General features: G+C 39.3%; 1 protein-coding gene across 1 annotated transcript in view; it reads left to right on the top strand.

Annotated features, from left to right (window-relative positions):
- Positions 1-26,704, top strand: part of PCDH15 (protocadherin related 15) — a 1,392,890-nt gene that overhangs the window by 1,304,691 nt on the left and 61,495 nt on the right. The window contains exons 30-31 of the mRNA XM_065552026.1: positions 17,292-17,507; positions 23,992-24,080. Of these exons, the coding sequence (XP_065408098.1) occupies positions 17,292-17,507; positions 23,992-24,080 (305 nt within the window). The remainder of the gene's footprint in view (positions 1-17,291; positions 17,508-23,991; positions 24,081-26,704) is intronic.

Genomic DNA, 26,704 nt, shown 5'->3' on the forward strand with positions numbered 1-26,704 from the left:
CTTGAGATCCCTTCCAGTCCTACAATTCTATGATTCTATCTTTCTCTTTTTCTTTTAATCCACACCAAATCAAAACTGTTTCTGTGATTTGCAAACAGTTTGGCTATATTCCCTGTGCTCTTCACCACATATATACTTCTTGGTGCTGTGTTTGAATCTATCCTGCTATGAGGCTCCTAAACTCAGCAATAAATTCCTGAGCAAAGCTTCAGAGAACAGGACTTTGCAGAGAGGCTTGCTTCATCCTACCACTTTCAGCTGTGTCTGCTAGTGAGGATAGTTGTGGGGAAAGAAAATATTCACAGATTGGTTTGAATTGTCTAGAAATGATGATGCTTTTTATATTGAAATTGGTTCCTGTTGACAAATCATATTTTCTGAGGAAATGTTTTGGCATGTACAGTCCTGCACACAATCTTTTACATATTACATATTGATATTTATTTGTTTTTAGTACTGTACCTTAGTTAGCTACATGCATACAATAGAAGATACCAGTGATAAAATGGCAAAGATTGGGAAATGTTGGGCAATGTTGATTTTAAAATGGCTTCCACTGAGCTAACTTTTGGGTTCTAAAATAGATTTTCAGTATTTTTTTTTACCATCCTGATAGAGATAAAATATGTCTTTATTTTAGCTTTGTGAATTACATCAAGCCTTAACAATCCAGGGAGCAATAATTCTGAAATGTTAAAAATCTGTGTCTATTTAGGTATTTCCAACTTTTTAAAAAGAAAATATATTCATACTATGTCAGAATAACATTAGCTTTAATTACCAACGGATATTTAAATCAGAGGGTAGAGTTAATGTTTAGGTGGAGGTGTGAAATGCTGCAGCAGTCCTACTGTCACTCTGGCTCCTCTTAGGCTTGGTCTACACTAAACCCCCAAATCGAACTAAGGTACGCAACTTCAGCTACGTGAATAACATAGCTGAAGTTGACGTACCTTAGTTCGAACTTACCGCGGTCCAGACCCGGCAGGCAGGCTCCCCCGTCGACTCCGCGTACTCCTCGCGGTGAGCAGGATTACCGGAGTCGACGGGGAGCACTTCTGAGTTCGATTTATCGCGTCCAGACAAGACGCGATAAATCGAACCCAGAAGTTCGATTGCCTGCCGCCGAACCAGCGCGGTAAGTATAGACAAGCCCTTAGATCTCAACCTGCCCTTGGCTTACTTCCCCTCTAGCCTCGACTTCTCAGTAGTTGTTTGCTGGGTCTCTTTCACTGAGTTTGTATGTCACAGTTACATATCTGTCATTATGCAATACTATCAAAATGTAAGAAAGGTATCTTGGACTTATTTGTGCTGAGTGTATTGCATGTGCTGAAGTATGCCATTTATTTAAAACCAGGCAGACAAGCTTTTTTAGCCTTGTGCACAAGTAACACCAGTCAAGTCAGTAAGTACAATTTTCAGTACAATTAGTGTCACTTTAACAGTACTGAACAATTTTGTTATTGTAATCATTAATTTTTAGTCCACGGTTTATGCTTATCGCATTTAGGGAAAGTTATAGCAAATATAACTAAGTGTTTATAAACTGAACTCCAGTTGCTCTGGTCTATTACAAGTTTAAGAAAAAAAAGAACTTATTTTGTGGCTTGAATAAAAATTCTAATACTTCTTATGAAATTACAATTCATGTCCTTTGTTCACTCATGTCTTACTAATAATTATGAGTTATGGAGCCTAATTTGCTAGAAAGAGAGATGGTACCCATTGAAGACCATCAGATGACCTCTGTATATTATTCTTAAATTCATCTAGGGTTACCATACGTCCGGATTTTCCCGGACATGTCCTGCTTTTTGGTCCTCAAATCCCCATCTGGGAGGAATTTACAAAAAGCAGGACATGTCCAGGAAAATAGGGAGGCATGGTAAGGGGATTGCCTCCTCCCCGGGCTCCAACTTTCCGGGGCCAGACGGCGGCTGTTCGTTCTCCCACCTGGACACCCGGACTCAGGAGCAGCTTCTCCTGCAGCTCCCACTGCTGCGGGGGGAAGCGGCCAAGCATGTGGCGTTCGGCGGCTGCGGCTCTGGCGCCCGGGGTGTGAACCCCCTGAGCCCGGGCCTGCTGTGGGGACCCAGCTGGTGCAATCCTGCGGGCGGCCCCGGAGTGGGGGCAGCAGGCCCCAGCCACCCCGTCCCGCTTGGGTCCCGCAGGGGCTGCCGATGCCCCTGCCCCGGGGCCGCCCACGAGACTGCACCAGTTGGGCAGCCAGCCCAGACGCGACTGGCCGCCCTCCTACTCTCCCTCCAGGTACTGCCCGAGTCCTGCCTGCGCTCAGGGCCAGGCCGGACTCACTCAACTGGGCCCTGCACTCTCCTGTGTCTCCCAGGCCTCCCTCTGCCGCCGTTTTTTTTTTTGCTCTGGTCACCCTGGAGGCAGAGTTGAGGCGGGGACTTTGGGGAAGGGGTGGAGTTGGGGCGGGGCCGGGGGCAGAGTTGGGGCGGAGACTTTGGGGCGGGTTGGAGTGGGGCAAGGGCCCTGTGGAGTGTCCTCTTTTTGCAGGATTGAAATATGGTAACCCTAAATTCATCTGTTGTTAAATGTAATGAAGTTTTTTGGAGTAAAAAATAAAATAAAAGCTGTCATGCAGACACGTTAAAAAGGTGGGGGGAGAGGGAGAAAAATCTAGACTTGAGAATACATTAGCAATGGACCCACACTTAAATGGGAGAGAAGGACAATAAAACTGATTGGTAGTGGAAAATGTTCCATTCAATAGAAACCCATTTACAGCAGATAAAGCAATATCCTATTGCAGATTTTTTAGAAAGATGATTTTAAGTAGATGAAAGGCCAATAAAAGACCACTCTTTAAAATTCTTCCACCTTTTCTCAGGAAATGGAAACAGAAAGAGGATCTTAAATATATGTTAGCATATTAAAAACCATTGTTAAGACAGTTAATTTTAATTACTAGTCCAGTGATCAGCTGATATAAAAGATGGAGACCTTTGCTACAGCCATACCAATCATTCGACATGTTTAAGGTCAATGCTCCATGGAAGGAGAGACAAAAGGTCCAAAAGCAGGCTTCTAAAAGTTCTGTAACTTCTTGCCTCTATTTAAAATATCTTAACTGAGATTTTTCTCCCATATACTAATTAACAAGTAGCATTAATATCAAAATTGGCCCTATTATAAACTGAGATCACAACATCTGAAGAAAAGTGGCTAAAATAAAATGTTGATTTTACTAGTAATATAGTCAACCTTTGGTTCCTTTTAAATCTATATAGTATCAATTTCAACAAGTAGGCATATGTATAAACAGGGAAAGTGGCTCTATAGATATGTGTACATTGCAACTGGGAGCGTGCTTCCCAGCTCAGGTAGAAAGACGTGCTAGCCCTGCTCCAAGTAGCGCACTAAAAATATCTGTGTAATCAGGAGTCAGAACCACCCAGATGCCCTGATACCTACTCGGGTGGATAGCCTAAGCCACTGCCTATGCTACCTATTAGCAACACTGTAAAAATATTTTTAGTGTGCTAGCTTGAGCAGAGCTAATGTGCATTTGGCTGCCTGGGCTGGGAGGCACAGATCCCAGCTGTAGTGTAGATATACACTAGACTTTAGTCCCTATATTTTAAAGTTTGTTTATGTGTTGATGATAACAAGTGAGAAACTGCAGAACTGTGTGATAAATTCAATTTCACCTGCACATATGGCCAAGGCTACTTCTAATTTTCCAAATCTGCAAACAGTTTTACACAGCCACACATTTTTGATAAATCAGCTGTCACAAAATCATTTCCTCCCTTTTCCAAAATGTTTCCCAAAGTGCATTAATACTCTATTATCCATTAGAAAGGGCTTTAAAGAATTTTTTTCAATCAGCACTAAATCACAAAAGAATTCTCCAAAGATAATACCATGTGGTGGCCCAGATCCTTAAGGTTAGCCGTATGCATTGGTGCAGGACCGGAGGGGTTGGACAAAGGTGACTTTAAGCTCAGGGGCGGCTCTAGCTTTTTTGCCTGCGGGAGGTCTGCCGGTCCCGAGGCTTCGGTGTACCCGCCGCCGAATTGCCATCGAAGCCGCGGGACTGGCGACCTCCCTCAGGCAAGCCGCCAAAGGCTGCCTGACTGCCGCCCTCGTAGGGACCGGCAGTGCACCTTCCGTGGCTTACCACCCCAGGCACGCGCTTGGAGCACTGGTGCCTGGAGCTGCCGCTATTTAAGCCATCTTTGCATTCCTTAGAACCTGGGAGTAGCTGGAAGCTAATTTGGCCCTTACCAGAAGTTAGAGCAGCTTGACGGCTGCTTTAATTTATATGGGCACTACTAGCCCCTTGTTAATGGCCCAGTGCCATCAGTCTTGGATTATTAGAACACATGCAGTATTGACCACGCGCTCCACATGTTCCCAATGATGTGGAAAAGTACTGTGGGAGGTTTACATAAGGCTGGCTAGGCCACTTGTGGATTCCCTGATGCAAAATAATCCCCACCTACCTTCTCAGGGCAGTTTTCCATCACATTTGTGCCACCTGAGTAGCACAAAGGGGCTGGAGCAAGGGTTAAGGATCTGAAATGGTGGAGGGGAGACTGGATTTTCTAGGAGAGAACTTCTACTAGATGCTGATGTCTCTTAATTTTGGAATCAAAATAACAAATAAAATTAAACCACTTCCTCAAAAAATAAATGCAATCTATTAAGTTGCCCTCTCCAGAAATTTTTTCAATTGGGGAGCCATGGTGGTGAAATAACTGAAGTGGATAAAAGTTGCTATTAGGAGGAAGCCCTGGCTATTTGGGCTTCCCTTTCATTCTGGAAACATTGCACCTAGGATTGCAGTGGTGAGACAGCTGGAACAGCAGTCTGGGTAATTGCTTGTATTACTATTCTAATTGATTTTGTTACGTTTGTGCCAGAACAAAATTTTAAGGCTAAAACAGAACAGGTCGCTGCTTGGAATTATAGAAACCCTTGCCTTCTTTCATTGCGTCCCTTTTATGCAATTCTGTCTCTTCAGGAATTCAGACAGTCATAGATGTTCATTCTCTGCTGTCATTCCCATGGTCAAATGTTATCTCATGCTTTTTGTTATGACTGTGTGAATTAAAAATAAACATGTACTAATCACAGCTATTAATCTATGCATTTTGCATTCTGAGATTTGTTTTGAATTTCATATTGGATTATTGTAGTTATTTTGCATATCAATTGGGTTTTTCATACACCTTCTACTTTTCACCTCATTATTAGAAACTGACTTCATTCTACACAATACACTCAAACTATTTTAAGTGACACACATTACCTTTGGAGGATTAAAGGAGGAAATTGACTTTTCACTGTAATGGAGTCTTATTGGCACATTTTCTCAAACATTTTGCTTTCCCAATTCTAATCTCTCTGATTTTAAAATATGACTGATTTTTCCTAAGTATTTTCTTTATTTTGATAATTTAATGTCTGAAGTGATGGGGAAGTGAAAAGTTTAAATATGTACTTCAAGTTGCTCTTTTCATGTCACTACAGCTATGTGCCAGTAGGTGGTAAGATACTACAGTGATGGGCATGGTATAAGAACGTGAATAGAACAGACAGGTGAACATTTCTTTAAGCCTTTGTTCATTAAATCATTATCTGAGCAGGCTAAAAGTATAAGGTTAACTTTAGAACTGTTAAATAACTTTAGCGGACTGTGATAAAACTATGGCTAAAATTATTCCAATTATTCTCTTTTCTCCATCCATTTGACTGACTTAGGCATCAAGTGCCAAAAAGAAAGGGAAGGAAGGAAGGAAAGAAAGAGAAAATAATCCATCTGTTAAAAAAATTAATAAGCTTAGACTATTCACCTGTTGTCTAGACCCAATTATTTAATAGTTCACTTTTATCTTAATACTTTCCCTCAAACTCTCTATTCCTAAGAAGTGTTTTTTAAAATAGAAACTGTTTAATTGATAAATATTCCCTTAGATCTAAACCTCTAGAACCTCTGGTTTTTAAAGAATTGATTATATCCACCATATGGTGCAACACAAAGGGCTACAGTCATTGATTCTGGCTTTTACCCTTTCGAGGCCCTTGTAAAAGTTTTCTTTTCCTTTCCAGAGGATTTAATTGGATACAGTTTGAGGCCTGATGCCACCAATCCATACTCATACGAGTATGCTTGTTTTCATGAGCAGTCTTATTGATTACATTGGGACTACCCATGTGAATCAGACTAGATGATCACACTGATCCCTTTTGGCTTTATAATCTACAAATTAAGGAATAAACTTCAAATTATTCATTGTGACCATTTAATCAAATGAACTTTGCCCTTTGTCTTTTTTTTAATGAACTTTGTGCAGATAAATCACAATTTTTATTCATTTTGTTTGTTATTGAGAATTGTTCAGCAAATAGGTTGTGCAAACAATTTGACACTATAGTTTGTTATTTACTACTTGTGCTGTGTGTTGGTCACTTAAGTCACATTCATATTGTTTCTGTTTCTTGATTTGACCACTTAACCTTTATGAACTTTATGAAAAAAAATCTTTGTTTTATGTAGGCAGATTATCAACAAACATTCTTGTTTGACAAATCCATTCTATAAATAATAGAGCTTTTCAAAATGGCTGTGAAAACTCTTCCAGTGTCAGTTCTATCCCAAATACATTTGTGCTAGTTTATGCAAAGTGTTTTGATTTCTGCTACTCTTGTGTCTAAGACTTTGCTTGCCCAAGTGCATTCAAGTAAGCAAATAACATTCCGGCTAATTGTATGGGCAGGTTTTGTGCTGAATTCACCAAAATTTATAAGGCCTATTTGTGTGGGTAAGAATTTGGAAGTTTGGGCCATAAAAGTGAAAACAATTTTCCAGAAAAGGTAGTTTGCCAGACTAAAATCAGTGAATTAATATTGCTGGAAGTGGCTGAAGCCAACAGAACAGTTTGATGACGATAGATCTAATGGAGTCTGTAATGCATTTGTATCTCCTCTAGTTAACCTTATTCTTACATTGTGGCTGACAGAATTCTCATTTCAGACCATTTCTATTTTTTGTGTGTGCACTTAATAATGTCAACTAACATTCCTTTGTTACCGTTTGATTTTTTTTTTTTAGTAAGGCATGAAGAAGTAAAGCATCATACGTTAATTCCAGTAAAATCACCGTGTCCTTTTACAGTATCATAATTTTACTCACAGTTCAGATATTTCCCTATGAATTAATAAAATTGATATTCTTATCGAAAAGTAATTGTTTTATAAGATAGCTTTTTGTGTGATGAGGCGCAGGGGGATTATTTTTTTACTTACATTCCTTGCAAAGATTAGATTGATGTTAACTATCACGTAGTGTGGCCATCTAAATCCATCAGTAAATTCATGTCTAAAGCCATGTGTATAAATGTGCAGTAAGAGTAGTGCATGCATATAGAAAACTGGCATTTCTTTATTTTTCTCCAAATTAAATCTCATTTTGTTATTTTCTGCCTGTATTTCAATTGTTTTAGCCCCTTTGTATGCTTTCTCTTTCCTATAACTGAAAATGATATCCTGATCATGATATTGATGGAAGAGTGTCATTGAGCCTGCATCACAGATGCTTTGAAAAATGTTTTCCTTTAGAAATTTAGTTTTATCTTTTCCATTTATACTTTTGTATATAGAAGAGGACATACATCTTAGTATAAGTGACTCTATCATGACTCTATCTATCTATTTTGCCAGTCGGTCTTTTATTAGTTAAAATGCCATTTAAAAGTGACAAAATAATCTCTAGGGAGAAAAGAACATGTTAAGCAGAGGTAGTGTGGAAATCCACTTTGAAAAGAATTAGCCATGACAGCAGTGCACATGCACCTCTGCTTTGACATTTGGAGTCTGGCAGGAAGCTGCTTGATGTACTAAGAATAATACTATGGTAATTTCAAACTCAAAGATAATTTCTTTCTAGGGACATATCTCTAGATAATATGTCAATCCTCTAAAACTTTTACTAAAGAATATATTTGTTTCTCTTGTGTAGTTCTTTGTTTATTAATTATATTTTATTTAAAATGTTGGTATCTAGAGTATAATAATAATTCATGTTAACATTTTCAAACCTGGGTATCTAAAGTAATATTTCTAAACCAGTATTTTGACACCTGAACTAAAGTTCAGGCCAGATTTTAAAGGTGCTGAGCACCTATATTTTCCATTGACTTCAGTGGAAGCTCAGATAAATTTGCAAAGATACAGATCTGCAATATTTCTACTAGACTTTGATCATTTTTTAAATAGAGAACATCTGTAAGAACAATGTAACAAACAAAGCCAGATTAATGTGACCTTCATGAAAGGTGCTTTTTTTGACATCTCTAAAGCTTGAATGCCTCTACAGACAACAGCCACAGTTTGGGTAGTATCAGCACTGCAGGCATCCCCACACCATTCTGTTAATGTATCTCTAACCTGACCTGGAGGAGAGTGTTAGAGAGCTCATTCTACAGCAAAATCCTTGACCTTTTTACTGAAACTACCAGTGGGGATGACAGTTATGTTGGTGGCTTGTTTGTGATGGTCACTAGAGACTTCACTGAAACCATTAATTCATAAGTTACTAAACCAGCCATCAGATGGTAACAACTTTTGTCACTACTGACTTGAGCTAGATTCAAACTAGCAACCTAGAGTTGGAAACCCATTATTAGTCCCATTTGCATTCCAGATTCCCTAGCAAGGTCACCCTTAATCATGAGTCAAAATATGCTAAAGGGGCTCATAAAATGAATGAACTCCTTTTCTTTTCTTGTTTAGTGGCACTAAGCAGATGGCATATTCAAATGTTGCTGGCACATAAAATATCATTTTTTTGCTTGCAATATCATTTGGTGCCTGCAGGAATATACAGCTTGGGGTGAGTATTTGAAATTCTAAAAGCTAGCCCACAGCTGCTAGCCCACTGCTTTTGAAGCACCAGCATTTATGCTTTGTGTTTTAGTTTTATATTGCAGTCAGTTTGTTCTAACCATTGGTTCATTCCTTATTTTGTCCATTTTGGGGGATCTTTTCTCTTTGCCACTATGTTTCATTACACTGTCACCTACCTACAGTGTTACTTTTCCAATGGACTGCTTTTTTACCCTAGAGTCTCAGAATTCTCTGACTACCTCCTATTATGCCGATCTCCATATGCAGCATTCTATCCATACATCTCCCAATCCACAGTGTAAGGTTCAGACACACACAGAGCCAGAAAGCAAAATGTGCAAAAACATACTGTAACTTGCTATATATATAGAAACACCACCAGAAGGATCTATGTTAATTAGTCCAATACCATATACTTCTCTCCTCATGCATCCTTGTGCATCTTCTCTCCTCCTCTGAACTCCTCTTTCGTTTCCTGCCCTCCAAATCCCACCTTGACTCTGCTATTGATCAACTGTGAGACCCAGACATTTCCAGACTTTATCTTACATTTGTCCTCCCCATCAGTTCTCCTAGAAACTCTATCACTATTGTAACAATTTACAATCAAAAAATTCAGAAAGTGCAATTTTGTTTCTGTGTTTTTAAGAAAAATGTCAGGATTTGTGTTATGTCAACAGCAGCATAGTCATACTTTGCATCCTGCCGAGTTTGCCGTACTGGGCTTCAGAGTAGGGTGTGGGATTTTGAATGTAGTTACAGGCAAAACTAAAGCTTACCATTCCCTCTTGGAAGATAAAGTAACCTTTTGGGAACCCAATGTTGGTTCTGTTTTCATTTCTAGCAGCCAATGAAATGAAAATATTTTAATTTTGCTAGTGATTTGCTGTATGTTGGAACTAGCAATATTTATTTATTATCATTCTGAATTCTTATTTGTTGTTTCAAGAGAGAATTGCCAAAGAAGTTATGAAATGTAACATTAATGACAAAGTGTTAAATACTCTTAATATCGAGGCCTAAAGTACATAACAATATTTGACTATCATAAAAATGTGACTAGTTTATAAAAAGAGAAAACAGGGCTCAAGCTAACCCCGGGTAGGAACGCCATACAGATGGAGTAATGCCCAGTTACATCACCATTAAATTTAGCCCGATAATTCTAAGGACATAAATATTTATCAGTAATCATTCATAACAGAATTCAGGAGACATCATCATATTTATTTCTGCTAGATAAGCAAAAGAAAGATATATTACCATAATATTAAGATTAACTTGAGCTCTTTCTCTTCTTTGACAGTCATATCACAACCCTTGAGACATCATATATCTCTCCCAATAAAGTGACAAAAATATTTACCTTCATGACAGATTACAGGAATAGCAAACATACCTACCTTGTGTTAAAAGGACTTTAGCATATTATGTGAATGACAGTTCACAGGCTCTCTCTAGTGATTTGGTAAAGTTGAACATGACCAGGGCCGGCTCCAGGCACCAGCTTACCAAGCAAGTGCTTGGGGCGGCCACTCCGGGGGGGCTGGGGGGGTCGGGCAGCACGTCCAGCTATTGGGCGGCAATTCGGCAGACGGTCCCTCACTCTCGCTCGGAGCGAAGGACCTCCCACCGAATTGCCGTCACAGATCGCGATCGCAGCTTTTTTTTTTTTTTTGCGCCGCTTGGGGCAACATAACACTAAGTTTCATTATGTTTTATCAGAGTACAATTGAAGGTGCAAAGGAAAATTGGAAATTAAGGACAGTTGAAATCAGGATATAAAGAATCTGTCTTACTTGGAATGATTTGCACTTGGCAACTTTCATCCAAGGAGTTCCATGTGCTCTATATCCCTGAGATTTTGGGTACTTGGCATGTCTGAAAATGAATCCAGTTTTATTTGAGTGGCTATATATAGATTTAGAAGCTTCAATTTAGGCATCCATTTTGGTCATAAAAAGAAGAACAGGAGTACTTGTGGCACCTTAGAGACTAACAAATTTATTCGAGCATAAGCTTTCGTGGACTGCAGCCCACTTCTTCGGATGCATATAGAATGGAACATATATTGAGGAGATATATATACACACATACAGAGAGCATAAACAGGTGGGAGTTGTCTTACCAACTCTGAGAGGCCAATTAATTAAGAGAAAAAAAACTTCTGAAGTGATAATCAAGCTAGCCCAGTACAGACAGTTTGATAATAAGTGTGAGAGTACTTACAAGGGGAGATAGAGTCAATGTTTGTAATGGCTCAGCCATTCCCAGTCCTTATTCAAACCGGAGTTGATTGTGTCTAGTTTGCATATCAATTCTAGCTCAGCAGTCTCTCTTTGGAGTCTGTTTTTGAAGTTTTTCTGTTGTAATATAGCCACCCGCAGGTCTGTCACTGAATGACCAGACAGGTTAATTGGCCTCTCAGAGTTGGTAAGACAACTCCCACCTGTTTATGCTCTCTGTATGTGTGTATATATATCTCCTCAATATATGTTCCATTCTATATGCATCCGAAGAAGTGGGCTGCAGTCCACGAAAGCTTATGCTCTAATAAATTTGTTAGTCTCTAAGGTGCCACAAGTACTCCTGTTCTTCTTTTTGCGGATACAGACTAACACGGCTGTTACTCTGAAACCTGTCATTTTGATCATGACTTTCACAGCCCCCCCTGTTGGTAAAGTATTATTATCCCCATTATACAGGTGGGTAAACCAAGGTACATAGGGTGAAATCCCGGCCCCACTGTTGTCAGTGGCAAAATTCTCATTGATATCAAGGACAGCATTTCACCCATAGAGACAAAGGGCAAAATTTCAAATGCATAAATTATTGTGGAGAGGAAAGGTGGCTTAGTGCTGGGGCTTGAGTTTGACACATTTGAGGATTAGGGCCAATATTTTAAAATATGATGTACAGAACAATTCTTCTGTTCCTTCTTTTAACGATCAGTTTGCATTTCACTTACTGCGTCAAGACCTCTGGTCCGGGACATTTGAACTGGTGATATCTCTATCAGTGTAAGAACTCTGGATCATAATTCTTTAGAGGATGTGCACCTAAGATCAGGAATTATTTGTCTTGACACAGTTTTGGCCATTAAATCTAGGTTCAACACCTACCACATTCCTAATCAATTGAACTATTACTTTTAGAGGTTTTAAATAAGTGCCTTGGAATTTGTCATTAAACTACACCTCTACCTCGATATAACGCGACCTGATATAACACAAATTCGGATATAACGCGGTAAAGCAGTGCTCCAGGAGGGGGCGGGGCTGCGCACTCCGGTGGATCAAAGCAAATTCAATATAACGCGGTTTCACCTATAAAGCGGTAAGATTTTTTGGCTCCCGAGGACAGCGTTATATCGAGGTAGAGGTGTATTTTATTTGATTGTTCAATATCTGTAGCCTGGATGTTATGCAATTTTTCATCCATACTCTTCTTTAGAACTGACTCCGTTTTTGTGAAGAATTCCCATTTTCCCCTAACACACACATGGTTTGGATCAGAATTTGTAGTTTGTCCCCCAGTGATGCCCATAAAACACTGAGAGGAAATGTGGTTTTTCATATATGAAAAAATGATAGGTTATAGCCCCATCACACCTAAAACCTATATACAGAGATCCAGATACTATGGAACATTTGAGTAAGCCAGTCTATTGAGTCAGTTTTAGTAATAATTTTTGCTGTTTATTGAAAGGGTTAAATTATGTTCTTATAAGGCAAATCCATACTGGGGAGGGGAGAAAAGGCCATCAGCATAAGGCCATTATTATTATTTATTATTAATATAAATATATTATAGCACTGAGGAGCCCTAGTCATGGAACAAAACCCCACTGTGCCAGACGCTATACAAACACAGGACAAAAAGATGGTCTCTGCCCCAGAAAGCTTCCAAAGTATAATACAAGAGAAAACAGAGGGATACAGAGAGGCAGACAGGGAGGTCAAGGAAATGAGGCTGTATTTTTCAGCATGGTAGGCAGTGGTCTTAGCACATCACCAGCCTAATCATTGTCAAGTTTTGTGTAGGCATCGCAGGAAAGGAGATTTGTGAGGGGGATTATATAAAGGAGAATGAGCTAGTTTTGCAAATGTTTATGAAAAGCTCCTCCTAAGCATGAGGGGCAGCATAAGAGAAAGCATGAAGTTGCTTGGTTGTTTCCATTGTCAGAAGGCAGTAAGACATCATTTCTTCTGGGTTCTAAAGGAATCATGCTGAGAAGTAGGACTTGGCATACCAAAAAAGTCTAGCCAGCCCTCTCTTGCTAGCACTTGCTGGTGTGCAGAGGTGACAGAGCCATGGCCTTACCTCCCATTTTTCCAGACAAAATTCATGAGGAATACGAACAATGATGACCAGTACCCCCTTTGTGCTCCACATCTCCAGAGCCAAATTATAGTTGCCTTCTACATGTGCATTCTTGGTGGAAGAGTTTTCATGCCCTTCCTTATTCTAGAACAGGGGTCTCAAACTCAAATGACCACGAGGGCCACATGAGAACTAGTACATTGGCCTGAGGGCCGCATTTACTGACACCTCCCCCCGCCCCCACTCTACCCCTTCCATGAGGCCCTGCCCCTGCCCCACCTCTTCCCACCCCTTCCTTGCCCCCATTCCAACCCCTTCCCTGAAATCCCCACCCCAACTCCGCCCCCTCCCTGCCCCCAGGGGGACAGGAGGGGTGCAGGTGCGGCAGGGGGCTCAGGGCAGGAGGTTGGGTTGCAGGGTGCAGCAGGGGGCTCAGGGCAGGTGCAGCAGGGGGCTCAGGGCAGTGGGTTGGGGTGCAGCAGGGGGTCAGGGTGCGGCAGGGGGCTCAGGACAGGGGGTTCGGCTGCAGGAGGGCTTTGGGGGGCAGGGCAGGCTCCCTGTCTGTCTACCCTGTCCCCGTGCCACTCCGGGAAGCGGAAAGAACCTGGGGGAGGAGAGGCACAGGGGTGTGTGTGGCTGTTGCTTCAGGCACCACTCCCAGCAGCTCCCATTGACCGGGAACGGGGAACCGCGGCCAATGAGAGCTGCTGGGGGCGGTGCCTGAAGCAACAGCCACACACACCCCTGTGCCTCTCCTCCCCCAGGTTCTTTCCACTTCCCGGAGTGGCGCGGGGACAGGGTAGACAGACAGGGAGCCTGCCCTACCCCCGGTGCGGGTCGGGCTGTAGCCACTCTAGGTAAACTCTGAGGGAGGGCGGGGGGGCCACGAGGAACAGAAAATAACCCCGCGGGCCAAGTGTTTGAGACCCCTGTTCTGGAACACAGGGGCAGTCATAATTTCTATAAAAGCCAACAAGGAACAAATAAACAAAGTGTGTGAATTGATCAAGCCATCTGGTGTAAATAGTTTGACAACAAACTCTTGCTATATAAAAAATAGAATCTATATGTTTTCAATATAGAGACTACTGTCTGGATTGTACTGTCTGGAATTTAAATTATATGTTACTTGGGGTTATTTTTTGGTTTCAGAATTATAGGAGTGCAAACAAATGTGTGGTTTTAAATGTCTTATTGGTGTTTGTATACATCCTCACAAGTTTAAAACTGAGGTCTGATACACGACAGTTAATGGCCAGGATATTGACAAGGGCACATAGCTACTTTATTTGTTAAATAGCTAAGCTATTAAGGTTTAAAAAGTAGTTACTGTGCATGAACATGATTTTTTTCCATAAACTATTTCATTGCTATTTTTTGTACAGTAAATGTGTAGTCTTCTGTGTGGATTATACAGAGTGTTAGTTTTAAATATAGAGGCTTCCATTGTTACTCTGGATGGAGGCTTTCTAATCTCATTTGTGAATAAATGGAGGATTTAAAGCTCCCTGAGAACAAATAGAGTAGATGGATCTTAATAGAACTGAAAGGAGCCTTTCTAATCTGTCCACAATCCACAGATTATATACTGCCATTGAGGTTTTATTTCTGTATGTTATCAACTATCATTCAATTTTTAAACATGTATTATTAATACTAGAAAACATGTTAAATCTCATATTTGTAATTTCTTGGTTCCCACCTTGTACTCAATTTAGCTCACAGTACATGGAGTAGAATGTTTAGCATAATAAATTAAACTCAAAACAAACAAGATTAAATTATGGTTTGAAGTGGGATCCTTATTAAAGATCACTGAAATCAGTAGGGTTATTATAAGGAAAAATCTGACCCATTTTTGTGAGTTAGACATTTATGCACTGATTTTCAAACTCAGTGTTGGGCTCATATTTTAGCCCCACAAATAACTGGAACTATTTTATAGGGGCACATCTGGGGAACCATTTAAAAATTTACCAGAAACAGACAGGAGTGGAGGAGCTTTGTTGCTGCCCTAAACACCAGTAGCGTAATGGGAACACGATGATGATGATGATGATTGTATAGGATTTACACATCTACCTGACTTGTAGACAGTCGGAAAGGTAGATGTCTGAATTCTAAGAAATGCACTCACAATGTACTGATCCAAAATGCAAGCAATGCTCTACTGTGTGATTGTGACCAATACCAGTATCATCTGTCCTCTCCTCCTTAGTATTTTGTCATGTGTTTGTCCACCACAGCCTGATGGATACATTTCACTGGGAGAGAACACCATTGTCTTTACCCCGGATGGAAACTGAGAAGGGGATGTAGGTTCCGGAAACTCTTTACCCTTCACCATCTTTCTTAAAAGAAATCAGTGTGAAATTGCCCATGCAGCAATAATCTTAATAAAAACATTAAAATAGATAGAAAATGGAATTATACATAAGAAATAGTTTGCTTAATGTATCTACATTTACACTTCTCAAAGCTAAACTAGATAAGGCATTATCTGCTTAGTTACAGAGAAGAAAACAAGAAGTGAACTGTTTACGTCCCTTGAAATCAATCCCTTTCTCTTTGACCACTGGTTCTCCAGTCAATTTTGTGTTGCTGTCTAGAGAGAGACTCCTCTTCCCTGTGTCCCCTCCACATGTGCTTATTAAATCTCTTTCCTAGTTTCCCCCATTTTCTAAACAGAAAGATACACATTAGGAGTTGGTAAAATGGTTTCATTCCTCACCTTCTAGGTCATGGATTATTGAGGAAGAGAAAATCCTTAACAATGATTAATGGTTGCCTTTCAAGGATACCGGGCTCAGCTATTGTTTTTCACAGTCCACCTTGACTGGCTGTAGCCAGTTTCATTTGGGCTTCTTGGTAGATACCCTCCCACCCCACCTCAAGCAGTTTTTTGTTTTGTTTTGTTTTATGATGAACTATGAATTATAGACCGAGACCCAGACCCTTTGTAACAATAATATCAGTACCGGCAGCGTCGGCTAACTTTGGCTTCAATTACAAACTAAAAAACGGTTTCACCATGTCAGTACTTGGATGACCGGCTACCAATAAATGCTAGAATGTTGTAGGGATGGTTTATTCAGTAGCTGGCACTCTTTAATGCCCCAGTTAATGGTTTGGTCATGTAAACACCAGTGATGAGATCCTCAGCACCACTCCAACCCCCTTTATACTGGGCAAAAAAGCCAGAGGCCGGTGTGTGTGTGTGTGTGTGTGTCCGTCCGTCCGTCCGTCCGTCCGTCCCCGGGGGAAGGAAGGGGAGAATACTACCTTCAGCACAGACACTGTGGAGCCCAGCCCCTGGGATGACATGGGAGGGGTGTGTGATGGGGGTGGAGCTGGGATGGGAGGGGCATGTCAGGGGAATAGCAATAGTATACAGTGCTGCAGATTCCAGGCACCACTGCAGCTCCAAGAAGCTGCCTTCATTTAGGCCCCCAGAGCTGTCTAAATTATGCCAGGAGCCTCACCACAGAGCTGCCCATAATTAGGAGGTACAAAGCTCGCTTAAAGCCACCTTTGTATCCCTTTCCCCCACTTGGGCTGAGAGATCTGTGCAGCAGAATCTCACTGAAGATTTATTTTCATATTATTATTAATCTGAAAATAAATTTGTTAAATTAGGAAGGTAGCAGAATATCTGTAAGGAGACAGAAGAAATCTTTAGGTGGATACATGGTTCTTAGGGGAAGATGCTAGGTACATATGGTTTTCCTACTGCTCCCCTTTACATTAATAGTTGGAAAAATTACCTCTGCCACATTCTTGATTTCATAATTAAAATGCACTTACCTGTCCAATGTTTTAAATCTGAAAAGTACATTTGTAGCTTTCATTTCTTTTGTAGCAGTTTGCCAACACAGGAGAAATAAATTGCTGGAAAAGCAAAGAGTATTTTCAGCAGAGTTAAATGGACCATTTAATAATGATATCCACTATCAGACCTACATCATACATTCAGGAGTGGAAAAGGTCCACTAGACCAGTTTCCAGCTATATTTGAAGGACAATGCTAATGACTCTTTGCACACATATTTTACCTTATTCATTTCTGCTTATTTTATGTTTCCTACTAGGCTGATGATAAAGACACTGGAAATTACAGTGCCATGCAGTACAGACTCATCATACCCCCAATCAAGGATGGCAAAGAAGGTTTTGTGATCGAAGCCTATGAAGGGCTTATAAAAACTGCCATGCTGTTCAAAAATATGAGAAGGTCCTATTTCAAGTTTCAGGTCATTGCAACTGACAATTATGGGAAAGGATTGAGCAGCAAATCAGAAGTACTTGTAAGTATATGAATCAGTCAATGTCTTCTTGAAATTATTCCTGATACACTAGAGGAAATTCTAACTCTAGATAAAGTTTCAGTTCCAAAGAGCTAGAAGGGATGGACATGAACTTTGTGAATATGATCTTTTCAAGACACTTTCCCCAAAACAAAAGCTTTCTGAATACCTTAAAAAAAATGTATGTACTATAGCAATATGTCTATATGTCCTATTTACACAAAGATAATACAGCATGCTAGATATTCACAGAATATATCCTCATGTACTCAATATCTACCAGGATTTTAATTGTTTGTATTAAATTTAAAATGAAGAAGCCATATGCTGAGGATTCGTGAAGCATGATTCTGTTCACAGCAAGATAAATACTGCAGACAGGAAGGAATCAGGGACTTCCTGTAGGCACTGAGAGCACAATATAGGTACCTCATGGTGTTTTATAAATTCAGATAAATAAATAAATAAAATATTATGAGACCACTGACAATTGGGTGCTCAGGGGAAAACACAGGTGGCCACATCTTGGGTGTTCTGGGGAATAATAGGCCCTACATAGGAAGGAGGATTTTTCTGTTGAATCACCCAAAATTCAGGGGATATGCTAATAGGTGGATTTATTTAGCTCCAACCAGCATATAAAGTAAGCTGCCCCTCTTTGGGCGTGAAGCTAAGACAGAGAAGATGCTGGAAGGAGACCCTAGGAACAGCCAAACTCAGGGAGGAAGTTTTGCCTGAGGTTTATAGTTTGTTATTAAATGATCACAAGCTATTAAATGATCACAAGCTATTCTTTCCACAGAACTCCTACCTCATTTAATTCACAGGATGGACAATATTCAGGGAAATGAATCAGGGTTGTGTAGTAAATGAGAATGTTGTTTGCAGGACCCCACCTCAGTTGCTGCAAAAGTTGAATGCTGTGTAGAGAGTGAGTAGAGGACCGCAGAAAGAGAACTGTTGGTTTCATGATTTAAGCAGCTGAATGCTGCCCCAGAGACTTGGATTCTATCTCTGCCTCTCTCACAAAGTCTGTATGCGATGCTAGTTAACTCATTTAAATGAAAAATTTCATAGCTGGCTGCTGTGTGTTCCTCATTTTCTGGGTGCTCAGCTTAGGGTGCTTGGGGACTGAGTTTACATCTGGAACTAAAGTCAATGGGAGCTGTACTTGGAACATATAAAGTACTATGGAATAATATGGGTTTCTCAGTTTAAAAAGGGTAAACAAGATAACCTGGGTAATTATAGTCCTGTCGGTTTGACATCGATCCCAGGCAAGATAGTCGCTGATAAGGGATTCAATTTGCAAACAATTAAAGCAGGGTCATATAATCGGCATGGGTTTATGGAAAATAGAGCCTGTTAAACTAAGTTGATATCTTTTTTAAAAAAATTAGATTACAATTTGGTTGACAAAGGTAATAGTGATGATATAATATACTTACCACTTCTATAAGTCATTTGACTTGGTACAACATTTTGATTAAAAAACTAGAATGATATAAAATCAACATAGCATGCATTAAAAGCTAGTGGATAGGTCTCAGCATGTAATTGTAAATGGGGCATCCTCATTGAGCAGGTGTGTTTCTAGTGGAGTCCCGCAGGGATTGGTTCTTGGCCCTACGCTATTTAACATTTTAATCAAACATCAGGAAGAAAACATAAAATCATCACTAATAAAGTTTGCAGATGACACACAAACTGGGGGAATGATAAATAATGAAGACAGGTCACTGGCATAGAGTGATCTGGATAACTTGGTAAGCTGAAAAGCACACACTGTGCATTCTAATGACTAAATTTGAATGTGAGCCATACTTACCCAATGGGTGCCTGTGTACTGGGAAGCAGTGACTGAAAAAGCTTTGAGGATTATGGTGGACGAACACAAGCTCCCAGTGTGACACTGTGGCCAAAAGGATTAATGCTATCCTTAGAGGCATAAACCGGGAAATCTCGAGTAGTAATGGAGAAGTTATTTTGCCTCTTTGGCATTGGTGCGACCGCTGCTGTAATACTGTGTCCACAATTCAAGGATTTGATAAATTGGAGAGGATTCAGAGAAGAGCCACAAGAATGAATAAAGGATTAGAAATCATGGCTTATTGACTCTAAGAGCTCAGTCTATTTAGTTTAACAAAGAGAAGATTAAGGGGTGATTTGATTACAGTCTATAAGTACCAACATGAGGAACAAAATATTTGATAAAGGGATTTTCCATCTAGTCAAGAGAGGTATAAACTTATCCAAAGGCTGGTAACTGAAGTTAGACAAATTAAAACAAAAATTTGCACCTTATTTCCTAACAGTGAGCGTAATAATCCATTGAAACAATTTATCAAAGGGTGTGGTAGTTTCTCCTTCTCTGGCTATTTTAAAATCAAGATTGAAGGTTTTTCAAAGGATATTCTCTAAAAATTATTTTGCAGAATTTCCATGGATGATGGTGTACAGAAGGTCAAACTAGATGATCACAATGGTCCCTTCTGGCATTGGAATCTATTAATCAAGCTGAACACCCAACATTAGTGGATAATTGAGTGTTTTGGCTTTAATCACTTGGTGTCTCAGATCACCGTCTGTAAAATGGGGATATTTCCCTACCTTGCAGGATTGTTGTGAATATAATTCATTGTTTGTGAACCACTAACTGTGGAATGTAAATGGTATGCAGTAAATAAGATATGAGAACACACAGTGAATGATGAAGATAAAAATGAATAGCTATCTTGTGGTTTAGGACTGTGTATTACTGCCCGTCACTATTGTATCAGAGCACCTTCCATGTAGACTGGCAGTTACAAGGACTTTAGTGTACTTCATGGAGCAGGCTTGTCAAGGCTCCTTCCCCACTCTGAACTTTAGGGTACAGATGTGGGGGCCTGCATGAAAACTTCTAAGCTTAACTACCAGCTTAGATCTGGTCCGCTGCCACCAGTCCCAATGTGCTAATTCCCTTCTCTGGGTAGCCTTGAGAGACTCTTCACCAATTCCCTGGTGAATACAGATCCAAACCCCTTGGATCTTAAAACAAGGAGAAATTAACCATCCCCCCTCCTTTCTCCCACCAACTCCTGGTGGATCAAGATCCAACCCCCTTGGAGCTAAAAACAAGGAAAATCAATCAGGTTCTTAAAAAGAAGGCTTTTAATTAAAGAAAGAGGTAAAAATCATCTATGTAAAATCAGGATGGAAAATAACTTTACAGGGTAATCAAACTTAAAGAGCCCAGAGGAACACCCTCTAGCCTTAGGTTCATAGTTACAGAAAACAGAGGTAAACACCCTAGTAAAAGGTATATTTACAAGTTGAGAAAACAAAGATAAAACTAACACGCCTTGCCTAGCTGTACTTACAAGTTTGAAATATGAGAGACTTGTTCATAAAGATTTGGAGAGCATGGATTGATGTTTGGTCCCTCTTAGTCCCAAGAGCGATCTCTCCCCAAAAACAAAGAGCACAAACAAAACCTCCCCCCACCAAGATTTGAAAGTATCTTGTCCCCTCATTGGTCCTTTGGGTCAGGTGTCAGCCAGGTTACCTGAGCTTCTTAACCCTTTACAGGTAAAAGGATTTTGGAGTCTCTGGTCAGGAGGGATTTTATAGTATTGTACACAGGAGGGCTGTTACCCTTCCCTTTATAGTTATGACAAGGCTATTCAGTAAGTATTATCCATTCTGTGCACTGAATAAGGCAGGGATATGGTGGAAAAAATAGTATTTGATTGTGTGTAATTAAAAAACTGTATTATAATGAAGAGGCACAGGGGGGTTGAATTAAGTTTCCGCAGACAGCTTTACTCCTGGCATTTCCTAGTCTTTTTGAGTGCTTTACTTTTCCATCTCAATGTTCTTTTAACATATTTTTTTTAAATAATGTAATTGTTAATACAGTGCCCAAAAGTGTGCTAGGTGCTGTACAGGAAAAAAAGAAAGACAGGCTTCCTGTCCCCAAGAATCTTATAGTCTAAATGTGTCACAACAAGTGAGAATAAGTAACCACAGGGAAGGAGGAGGATGAGGAAGCACAAAGGTTACAATGATGAAATCTCATTATTATTCAGTTATGGTGTGTGCACACTGATGATTTTATTAATATAAAAATGTTTGTTTACATGCTCTAATTATTTGGTGGCTTCTTCAGTGATTTCCACACTCTCCACTCCCTTTTCAGAAGGTTCACACTGCAGATAGGACACCTGAATAAATTTCAGATTGAATTTCCTCACGAAGTCCCTTTAGGGTTGATTGAGAGGGAGGAAAAATGGTGCTTCAGTCTCCACTTGTGGAGCTTGGTTCCTTGGGACACTGCCTAGGAAAGTCTCCTCCGAATTGGGTGAAAAAGGACTAGTGTGGCCCTCCCATTTTCCATGCATGCTTACCCCGGTCCCCTGCAAGTTTTTCCTCTCTTCTGGTGGAAGTGGAGGCAATGATTTGTCCCAATAACATCTGCAAAGATGAGAATTTACCCATATGTACCTCCTGCCCATACTTAGGCCTACATTTAATAATGTAGTGATGGAAATCTTGATATGCATGTGGGGGCATGCTAATGTTACTGTGGGAATCTTAACTTTTTGGTCCCGATCTGGATTTGGATATTTACGTTAGTTACAGTACTATGGCCTGAATATCTTTTGTACAATTCATATACATAGATACAATAATAATAACTTATGACCCATAGAGAACTTATGGTAAAGTGGTTGCTTCTTTTTTAAGAACTATATTTATGCAGTACTCATTAAATAGTTAGGGAGTAACTGCTTTAACTGACTAATGCAATTAATTCTACTAAGCTGTTCATTGCTTTAGAGTTCCATGTACTGAATTGATCCTGAATTTTATGGTGAGTTCTTTAAATTTATTTTTTTCTTATACAGGAGTTTGCATATGCAGATCAGTGCACTTGATGACATTTCAAGAACATTTAAATATTTTAAGTTGAATTAAATTTCAAAGCTGGCAGATCATATTTGATGTGAATGATATTCAAGCATGTCTGCCAAAGTGCTTACATGGCTCAAACTTCATTTCTGAAAATCAAGGTGTCTCTTTATTCTTTGAGAACAAAGAATAGTCTGATTTTTAAATTTCTTATGCTTAATGTTGTCCTACTTTCCAAATCTTGGCTGGCTACAGAATCCTTCACGGAGAGGTGATGGAGGGCACAGTAGTTGCTGTAATCTCCTTATGGACATTCTCCAACTTTTAATAAAGATTTCAGATTTTATTTTCTCTGTAAAGACTGGGAGCAACTGCTCTTTTTATAGCCTAAGAGAATAGTACACTTTTCAAACATCATTAAGATTTAAACTTCTTGTTTGCCAGCTCAGTAGCTTAATGATGTGATGTATTATTCTGGGAGCTCCAGAGAACTTTCAATCATGGTGCTTCTGATTTGGTTAAAACTCTGTTTAAGAGAAGAAAGCTGATTTCCCAATCTCAGTTTAACTTTATAGATTTCATTCTTCCTTCTTAGTGATGAGTTGGCTGACTGTTCTTGAAATGAAAAGGATAGAGTTAATGCAGATAGAATGCAAAAGAGAGAAGAGAGTATGAAGTCATGCTTCAAGAAATTTCAAGCAGGGAGAGATGTAATAGTCTTTTCTTCAATATCAGTCTGAAAAGAACTTGAGGAAACTGGATCAGAATGGATGCAAAAAAAAGTTAGCCTTTTTAGTGTGCTCACTTGGTGCACATAGGTGGTGCCATGTACCTGGTAGCTCTTTAAAATGGCACCTGGGTACAGGAGGGGTATATGTTTGTTTTTACTGGATTTCAGTGCTATCCAGGGAAATTCATTCTGCAGGATAAGTAGTTTGCAAATGGAATCCTGGCCCCATTTAAGTAAATAAGAGTTTTGCCATTGGCATCAATATGGGGCCAGGATTTCACCCACATTTACTAATTTTTTTAAAAGGTTGACAGTACATGTTATTTTCTGACCTGTGTATTAAGAGAGAAGAGGTCAGATATGCAAGATAAGGGAATATAAGCTGTATGTTACTTATATTTTTGGACCCCTTTGGAAGAAACTAACAAAATAGAACTAAACATGAAAATAAAAACATTATTGGGGACTTTATCTACAATGATGGATTCAGAATTGTGACAAGCTGTTGTAGTTTAGTAACAAAGTATTGTTAATTTATTTGAATTAATCTAAAATCTGCATTGCTATTAAAGAAATTTAAACAATATGGCAGTTGAGGTACCTATAATGCATTAAACTGGAAATAAAACCAGCTTAAAATCCCCTCAAAATCAACATCTCACTTGTAGATGAATCCTTGCCCTACTGTTTTGGCTACTAAGTGAAGCAAGGCTTCCCAATTCACTTATTCTTGAATTTAAATGTGAAATCATTACAACAGGGCATGGATTTGAAGACAGGAAAACAATTATCCTGTTGTTTTTGAATTGGGAGAATGTTATGCATGTAAAGACCAACTATATTTCATTCCTGTGTTTTCAGGTCTCAGTGGTCAATCAGTTGGATATGCAAGTCATCGTTTCTAATGTTCCTCCCACTCTTGTGGAACAAAACAAAGATCAACTTATAGGGTAATGCTTTTATTTATTATATAATACCATATGTGCAGTTCACTGTGTTTGTTTTTAGGTTCAGCAAGTGATAGTCACTATGCGCTGAAGTTGGATAAAAGTTTTATTGAATGAGAGTAAGGAAAGAAGTATTTGGAAAGAGAGTAGTACGAAAGATCTAACATTGAATATCTGAAGGCACATCTATGTAATTCCAAAAATTCCAGGGTTAAAAAGAAAGACCTGTGTTTTATAACATCTTCCTCTCATTTATATCTGTGCAACCCCATTAACATCAACATTGACTTCAGTTGGGTTGCATGGTTGCAACTCAGGGTAGAATTGTGGCCCACAAATGTTTGTCATGTGGTCAATATTTGACTTGCATTATTATTAAAATTTTCATACAATGATAAAGACATTGTTAATGGTAAGTGATTTTTTTATTTTAGTTACAAGGTATCATGCAAAGACATTAGCCGTATGTAGTGGAGAAAACGATAATAATAATTGAAACTCTTAATGCTTTGTGACAAAACTGAAGATTTTTGCTATATTGGAAACTGTCCAAAATCATTTTTGTAAGATATATGTTAATATACTTCATATTCCAAACATACAGTAATCTCCAGAAGTGTCAGGATTTCATGGTTAGTTTCTCTTTTAAGTCGAGAAGAAATTGCTTCACTCTGTCTCTTCAGCAATGCAATCATAAATTAATCTAAATAGGAGAGAAAATATTTGAACTTCCAGTTTAATTTCTCTCATGAGATCAGGGAAGAAAGTTGTTTGGCTTATTTATGACAGAAATTGCTAAAGAAGATATTCACTTTTTTAGCTTTTGCTCTTCTATCAGTTCTTTAAGGCAGTGAGGCAGGATATTCAGCAGATTGCAGAAGTTTCATTCTATCTTGGCTGTCATTGTAATCTTACTCCCCTTGAGGAATGAGATGCATTAGGAGTAATGATGTGCTTATCCACTGAAAAGGAAGAGCATCATCCCCATAATACCTCTTGTCTCCTCTCTCCTGGAAAAAAATTGTGGTTGCTCATGAGGATGTAGGTTTTTCCCCCATTCTATTTTGAGTTCAGCTGCTAGATTCTAATGCCAAAAACACTACTGAAATTGTCTAGGCAATGGTCTATACTCACAGTGACTCTATCTCCTAGATCTATGAATAACAGAAATAGAAATCTGCCGCCTAACAGTAGGAACTTTCCTTCAAAAAAGTGGCAGTTTTTGGCATTGTCTACAAAGATAAAGAGCTTATCCTTCAATTACCTTTCAATTATAGGTATGGGTATTATTTGTCTCTCCTTTGCTAAGGTTTCAAGTTGAGTTTATCAGGGTGTGCCATGCAGTAATATCTTCTTTTTACAAGATAAATAATGTATAGACTCCCTGGGCTCCAGCTTTACTCAAATGGGATGATGAAGATTTCGAGGATGAAGGGTGAGATTTTGTACTGTCTCTAAGAAGCACATCACAGAACTTACAGCCCAAAGGAATGGGGCAGGCCAAACTGGCTTTAAGCCATCTTTGAGCCCTCCCAATTCTGGACTGTTCCAGGTGTCATGGCAGTTAGTGTAATTTACACAACTCTGGGTTGCTGCCTAAGTTATAGGATCCTTCCCATAGCTGTCTATGGGTGGCAGCAATGCTTAAAACCTCAGCAATGCTATGTGCTGCAGCCCCACCCCAAACATTCTCCTCCCAGTCCCAGGGGCACCCCGGTGTGCCTCTACAGCAAGACTTGTGAGAAGGTCATCAGAAGACAGTTTTTGGCCATCTTCATCAGTCCTGTGGCTGAGGTAATTCTTCCCCAGCCTGATCTGGGATATTCATCACTCCTTTATGTTGTTCCACTCCTTTTATGTGGCATAAAGGATTTGGACAATACGTGAGACTCTTACCCAAAGAGTCCAGATTGTACTGTGGTTGATTCTTTTGAATATATGTAATGATAAAATACGGCTCAAGTGAACTCAGATGAGATTATACCTTCAGTAAAACATCTGCCGGAAAATGAGTATACTGCAAATGTAACAGTCCTGCCCTTAATGATAAACATTATAAACTGCTTTCATTAAGACAAATTATCAGTTTATATTAGAATTGCATGAATTCTGGAAAAAGTTGTTATGGAAAACTTGTTCAAATAAAACTGTTAATTTGTTTCAGCAGCATTCACAATTAAACTCTTTTTATCCATTTTCTAAATATGTCTATAGATTTGACTGTTTTAGTTAGGAAAAATATTTGCAGAAACTTGATGTTTCAAGACTACTCCTACAAATATATATTTGTCTGAAAGTTTCAGCCGGAAATATATTTGCATGGTCTTCTTGAAATTCCTTTGATTTTCCTCCTGCTGTTTATAAAAGCTTTAATCATTCAATCAAGGTGTAAAAGCTAAATGTGATTTATATGACACATCAAATGCTACAAATAACAAATAATGAATAATCAAAAAAATAGTGAATGCAAATAGTTTGTGAACCACCCATAAGTTGAAATATTTTTGCCTGAAGTATTTTCTGAACAATTTCAATAATGAACAAATTCATAACAAACAGAGCATTGACGTATAATTCATGAACAGAAAAAAGAGCTACATTCATCATATAAATTATGTTCTACAGAG

Source organism: Chrysemys picta, chromosome 7, assembly GCF_011386835.1.
Source record: "Chrysemys picta bellii isolate R12L10 chromosome 7, ASM1138683v2, whole genome shotgun sequence".
In the NCBI taxonomy this organism is placed as follows: domain Eukaryota; kingdom Metazoa; phylum Chordata; order Testudines; family Emydidae; genus Chrysemys; species Chrysemys picta.